Genomic DNA, 7,500 nt, shown 5'->3' with positions numbered 1-7,500 from the left:
TCCTCACCTCTCCTCCCCCTCCATCTCTCCCCTCCTCTCCACTCCTCTCCTCACCTCTCCTCCCCCTCCATCTCTCCTCTCCTCTCCCCTCCTCTCCTCTCCTCTCCTCCCCCTCCATCTCTCCCCTCCTCTCCTCTCCACTCCTCTCCTCTCCTCCCCCTCCATCTCTCCTCTCCCCTCCTCTCCTCTCCTCTCCTCTCCTCTCCTCTCCTCTCCTCTCCTCTCCTCTCCTCTCCTCTCCTCTCCTCTCCTCAGCTCATAGTAGAGAAGACATCAGACTTCCCGTCAGCTGAGTTCTCTGTGGTGGAGGATGTGACTCTTCACTTCACCTGTTTGATGGACAGGTTGAACGAGCAGCGTCTCTTCCAGCCTGACCTCTGTGATGTGGACATAGTGTTGGTGCGCCAACGCAGTACCTTCCCTGCCCACAAGGGGGTGCTTGCGGCCTACAGCCCCTTCTTTCACTCCCTGTTCTCCCAGAGCAAGCAGCTGCGCCGTGTCGACCTGTCTCTGGATGCCCTCAGCTCCCAGGTCAGTGGGCACCTAGCTAGCTACATAAGGACTTAATAACACATTCATAAGCCTGACATAACACATTCATAAGGACTTCAGAACATTCATAACAAAGACATATCACATTCTTAATCCCTACATAAAATATTAATAAGCTCTACATAACACATTCATAACCCCAGACATAACACAAGCCCTACATAGCACATTCATAAGTTCTACATAACACATTGATAAGCTCTAGATAACACATTCATAGACCTGACATATCACATTCATAGACCTGACATATCACATTCAGGTCACACTTTATTTGGATAGTACAGATGTTCCGTCTGTAGATGGTCATAAGATCAAAAAAAAATCTGTTAATAAGCAACTGCTCGTTAAGGTTAGAGCTAGGGTTAGGATAATGGTTAGGGTTAGGGTTAGGATAATGGTTAGGGTTAGGGTTAGGGTTAGGATAATGGTTAGGGTTAGGATAATGGTTCGGGTTAGGATAATGGTTAGGGTTAGGGTTAGGATAATGGTTAGGGTTAGGATAATGGTTAGGGTTAGAGCTAGGGTTAGGATAATGGTTAGGGTTAGAGCTAGGGTTAGGATAATGGTTAGGGTTAGGATAATGGTTAGGGTTAGGATAATGGTTAGGGTTAGGATAATGGTTAGGGTTAGGATAATGGTTAGGGTTAGGGTTAGAGCTAGGGTTAGGATAATGGTTAGGGTTAGGATAATGGTTAGGGTTAGGGTTAGGATAATGGTTAGGGTTAGGATAATGGTTAGGGTTAGGATAATGGTTAGGATAATGGTTAGGGTTATGATAATGGTTAGGGTTAGGATAATGGTTAGGGTTAGGATAATGGTTAGGGTTATGATAATGGTTAGGGTTAGGATAATGGTTAGGGTTAGGATAAGGGTTAGGGTTAGGATAATGGTTAGGGTTAGGATAATGGTTAGGGTTAGGGTAATGGTTAGGGTTAGGATAATGGTTAGGGTTAGGATAATGGGTAGGGTTAGGATAATGGTTAGGGTTAGGGTAATGGTTAGGTTAGGATAATGGTTAGGGTTAGGGTAATGGTTAGGTTAGGATAATGGTTAGGGTTAGGGTTAGGGTTAGATAAGGGTTAGGGTTAGAGCTAGGGTTAGGGTAATGGTTAAGGTTAGGGTTAGATAAGGGTTAGGGTAATGGTTAGGGTTAGGGTTAGGGTTAGATAAGGGTTAAGGTAAGGATAAAGGTTAAGGTTAGGGTTAGGTTTAGATTAGGGTAAGGATAATGGTTAAGGTTAGGGTTAGATAAGGATAAAGGTTAAGGTTAGGGTTAGAGCTAGGGTTAGGTTTAGATAAGGGGTAAGGATAATGGTTAAGGTTAGGGTTAGAGCTAGGGTTAGGTTAGGGTTAGGATAATGGTTAGGGTTAGGATAATGGTTAGGGTTAGGATAATGGTTAAGGTTAGGGTTAGATAAGCATTAGGGTAATGGTTAGGGTTAGGGTTAGATAAGGGTTAGGGTTAGGATAATGGTTAAGGTTAGGGTTAGATAAGCATTAGGGTAATGGTTAGGGTTAGGGTTAGATAAGGGTTAGGGTTAGGATAATGGTATAGGTTAGGGTTAGAGCTAGGGTTAGGGTTAGATTAGGGTTAGGGTTAGGATAATGGTATAGGTTAGGGTTAGAGCTAGGGTTAGGGTTAGGGTTAGGATAATGGTATAGGTTAGGGTTAGAGCTAGGGTTAGGGTTAGATTAGGGTTAGGATAATGGTTAAGGTTAGGGTTAGAGCTAGGGTTAGGGTTAGGATAATGGTTAGGGTTAGGATAATGGTTAGGGTTAGGATAATGGTTAGGATAATGGTTAGGATAATGGTTAGGGTTAGGATAATGGTTAGGGTTAGGATAATGGTCAGGGTTAGGATAAGGGTTAGGGTTAGGATAAGGGTTAGGGTTAGGATAATGGTTAGGGTTAGGATAATGGTTAGGGTTAGGGTAATGGTTAGGGTTAGGATAATGGTTAGGGTTAGGATAATGGGTAGGGTTAGGATAATGGTTAGGGTTAGGGTTAGGGTAATGGTTAGGTTAGGATAATGGTTAGGGTTAGGGTTAGGGTTAGATAAGGGTTAGGGTTAGAGCTAGGGTTAGGGTAATGGTTAAGGTTAGGGTTAGATAAGGGTTAGGGTAATGGTTAGGGTTAGAGCTAGGGTTAGGGTTAGGGTTAGATAAGGGTTAAGGTAAGGATAAAGGTTAAGGTTAGGGTTAGGTTTAGATTAGGGTAAGGATAATGGTTAAGGTTAGGGTTAGATAAGGATAAAGGTTAAGGTTAGGGTTAGATAAGGATAAAGGTTAAGGTTAGGGTTAGAGCTAGGGTTAGGTTAGGGTTAGGATAATGGTTAGGGTTAGGATAATGGTTAGGGTTAGGATAATGGTTAAGGTTAGGGTTAGATAAGCATTAGGGTAATGGTTAGGGTTAGGGTTAGATAAGGGTTAGGGTTAGGATAATGGTATAGGTTAGGGTTAGAGCTAGGGTTAGGGTTAGATTAGGGTTAGGGTTAGGATAATGGTATAGGTTAGGGTTAGAGGTAGGGTTAGGGTTAGGGTTAGGGTTAGGATAATGGTATAGGTTAGGGTTAGAGCTAGGGTTAGGGTTAGATTAGGGTTAGGGTTAGGATAATGGTTAAGGTTAGGGTTAGAGCTAGGGTTAGGGTTAGGGTTAGTACACTGAACAAAAATAAAAACGCAACATGTAAAGTGTTGGTCTCATGTTTCATGAGCTGAAATAAAAGATCCCAGAAATGTTCAATACGCACAAAAAAAATATTTATAAACATTTTATTCACAGGTGTGTTTACATCCCTGTTAGTGAGCATTTCTCCTTTGCCAAGATAATCCATCCACCTGACAGGCGCAATAAACTGATCACACAGGTGCACTTTGTGCTGGGGACAATAAAAGGCCACCCTAAATGTGTAGTTTTGTCACAACTCAATGTCACAGATGTCTCAAGTTTTGATGAAGCGTGCAATTGGCATGCTGACTGCAGGAATGTCCACCAGAACTGTTGCCAGATAATTACATTTTAATTTCTCTATCATAAGCCGCCTCCAATGTTGTTTTAAAGAATTTGGCAATACTTCCAACCGGCCTCACAACCACAGACCAGGTGTAACCACGCCAACCCAGGACCTCCACATCCAGCAACTTCACACAGCCACTGAAGAGGAGTGGGACAACATTCCAACAGGCCACAATCAACAGCCTGATCAACTCTATGTGAAGGAGATGTGTCGCGCTGCATGATGCAAATGGTGTTAACACCAGATACTGACTGGTTTTCTGATCCCCTCCCCTACCTTTTCTTTAAGGTATCTGTGACCAACAGATGCATATCTGTATTCCCAGTCATGTGAAATCCATAGATTAGGGCCTAATGAATGTTTTTAAATTGACTGATTTCCTGTAACTCGGTAAAATCTTTGAAATTGTTGCATGTTGCGGTTATATTTTTGTTCAGTGTAGATAGTCGTTACTGATGTTACTGGTCTAGCATCTGCAGATGGGCTATCCAAATAAAGTGTTACCCACATCGATAACTCCTGTCTGTCTCTCCTCCCAGGGTTCTACAGCAGATAACTCCTGTCTGTCTCTCCTCCCAGGGTTCTACAGCAGATAACTCCTGTCTGTCTCTCCTCCCAGGGTTCTACAGCAGATAACTCCTGTCTGTCTCTCCTCCCAGGGTTCTACAGCAGATAACTCCTGTCTGTCTCTCCTCCCAGGGTTCTACAGCTGATAACTCCTGTCTGTCTCTCCTCCCAGGGTTCTACAGCAGATAACTCCTGTCTGTCTCTCCTCCCAGGGCTCTACAGCAGATAACTCCTGTCTGTCTCTCCTCCCAGGGTTCTACAGCAGATAACTCCTGTCTGTCTCTCCTCCCAGGGTCTACAGCAGATAACTCCTGTCTGTCTCTCCTCCCAGGGTCTACAGCAGATAACTCCTGTCTGTCTCTCCTCCCAGGGTCTACAGCAGATAACTCCTGTCTGTCTCTCCTCCCAGGGTCTACAGCAGATAACTCCTGTCTGTCTCTCCTCCCAGGGTCTACAGCAGATAACTCGTGTCTGTCTCTCCTCCCAGGGTCTACAGCAGATCCTTAACTTCATCTACACCTCCCGTCTGTTGGTCAGTAGCCGTAGCGTCAGAGATGTGCTCAACGCCGCCACCCTGCTGCAGATGACGGACATTGCAGCTTCTTGCCGTGACCTCATCAGCAGCCAATCGCTAAGGGCCGTGGTAGACAACCTGGCCAATCAGGATGGCCTCGGAGATCCTGATTCCATGACAACGACCCCCAGCAGTCAGCTGTACCGCGAGATCAAGCAGGAGGCAGAGTTAGGGAGGGTAGAGTTAGAGAGGGTGTACACTCGGGAGGGGAACAGCCCTTTCTCTGTGAGGGTGGAAGACGGACATGGTAAAATCTCCTCCCAGACCTCCTCCCAGACCTCCTCCCAGACCTCCTCCCAGCCTCCCCCGTCCCGGCCAAGCAGTACTACTACCAACAAGAGGACAGGGAGAGTGGAGGAGGAGGAGGAGGGAGGGGTCTGTTTAAGCTGGAGGGGGGCGGGGAGCAGATCATCGTAGAGGTCAACCTGAACAACCAGACACTCAACGTCTCCAAGGGGTCAGAGAGCAAGGCTGTCGCCACATATACCACCGCCACCGCCATGTTCACCCGCTCCCACGGTGACCAGAGGGACGAGGAGGACGAGGAGAACAAGGAAGAGGATGATGATGATGATGATGACGGGCAGGTCGGGGAGGAGGAAGAGGAGGAGGATGAAGGGCAGAGAGAGAGAGAGGAAGAGATGGAGAACAGCAGCGAAGAGGACGAAGAGGAGGAAGAGGAAGAGGAGAACAACGACATGAACATACCAGCAGACGAGTCTATTTTGATGAACAGGCCTCGTCCGGGGACTAGAACCCTGGAGGTCGCCACAACAACCGTCTCCATGCGGCAGACCCTTGGTGACGCCACCCTTGCCAACCGTCACCAGGGGAGGAAGAGGAAGCAGAATCCTGAGAGCGTAGGTCAGATGGTCAGACTGGAGGAGAAGCAACACTTCCCCTGTAAGAAATGTCCCAGAGTCTTCAACAACCGCTGGTATCTGGAGAAGCACATGAACGTCACTCACAACCGCATGCAGATCTGCAACAAGTGTGGAAAACGCTTCCTTCTGGAGACGGAACTGCTGCTGCACCATCAGACCGACTGTGAGAAGAGTATACAGGTTAGTAACGACTACTACATTATTACTACAACAACAATACTATTATACCACTACTACTACTATTACTACTACTATTACTATTACTACTACCACTACTATTACTGCTACTGCACCATCAGACCGACTGTGAGAAGAATATACAGGTTAGTAACGACTACCACATTATTACTACAACAACAATACTATTATACTACTACTACTATTATTACACTACTACTATTACTGCTACTGCACTATCAGACCGACTGTGAGAAGAGTATACAGGTTAGTAACGAATACTACATTATTACTACAACAACAATACTATTATACCACTACTACTACTATTACTACTACTGCACCATCAGACCGACTGTGAGAAGAGTATACAGGTTAGTAACGAATACTACATTATTACTACAACAACAATACTATTATACCACTACTACTACTATTACTACTACTGCACCATCAGACCGACTGTGAGAAGAGTATACAGGTTAGTAACGAATACTACATTATTACTACAACAACAATACTATTATACTACTACTATTATTACACTACTACTATTACTGCTACTGCACCATCAGACCGACTGTGAGAAGAGTATACAGGTTAGTAATTAATACTACGTTATTACTACAACAACAATACTATTATACTACTACTATTATTACAGTACTACTACTACTACTACTACTACTATTACTACTACTGCACCATCAGACCGACTGTGAGAAGAGTATACAGGTTAGTAACTAATACTACATTATTACTACAACAACAATACTATTATACTACTACTATTATTACACTACTACTATTACTGCTACTGCACCATCAGACCAACTGTGAGAAGAGTATACAGGTTAGTAATTAATACTACATTATTACTACAACAACACTACTATTATACTACTACTGTTATTACACTACTACTACTATTACTACTACTACTACTACTATTACTACTACTGCAACATCAGACCGACTGTGAGAAGAGTATACAGGTTAGTAACTAATACTACATTATTACTACAACAACAATACTATTATACTACTACTATTATTACACTACTACTATTACTGCTACTGCACCATCAGACCAACTGTGAGAAGAGTATACAGGTTAGTAATTAATACTACATTATTACTACAACAACAATACTATTATACTACTACTATTATTACACTACTACTACTATTACTACTACTACTACTACTACTACTATTACTACTACTGCACCATCAGACCGACTGTGAGAAGAGTATACAGGTTAGTAACTAATACCACATTATTACTACAACAACAATACTATTATACCACTACTACTATTATTACACTACTATTACTATTACTACTACCACTACTACTACTATTACTGCGACTGCACCATCAGACCGACTGTGAGAAGAGTATACAGGTTAGTAACTAATACTACATTATTACTACAACAACAATACTATTATACCACTACTACTATTATTACACTACTACTATTACTGCTACTGCACCATCAGACCGACTGTGAGAAGAGTATACAGGTTAGTAACTAATACTACATTATTACTACAACAACAATACTATTATACTACTACTATTATTACACTACTACTATTACTGCTACTGCACCATCAGACCAACTGTGAGAAGAGTATACAGGTTAGTAATTAATACTACATTATTACTACAACAACAATACTATTATACTACTACTATTATTACAGTACTACTACTACTA

General features: G+C 43.2%; 1 protein-coding gene across 1 annotated transcript in view; it reads left to right on the top strand.

The window, feature by feature from the left end:
• zbtb47b (zinc finger and BTB domain containing 47b) overlaps nucleotides 1-7,500 on the top strand; it is a 119,454-nt gene that overhangs the window by 73,663 nt on the left and 38,291 nt on the right. Inside the window, 3 exon segments of the mRNA XM_082970837.1 lie at nucleotides 256-531; nucleotides 4,626-4,959; nucleotides 5,013-5,776. Of these exon segments, the coding sequence (XP_082826963.1) occupies nucleotides 256-531; nucleotides 4,626-4,959; nucleotides 5,013-5,776 (1,374 nt within the window).

The sequence above is a fragment of the Salmo salar genome, chromosome 29, assembly GCF_965601325.2.
Source record: "Salmo salar chromosome 29, fSalSal1, whole genome shotgun sequence".
NCBI classification, from domain to species: domain Eukaryota; kingdom Metazoa; phylum Chordata; class Actinopteri; order Salmoniformes; family Salmonidae; genus Salmo; species Salmo salar.
Note: the sequence above shows the minus strand (reverse complement) of the source record. Positions and strands in the feature narration are given on the sequence as shown.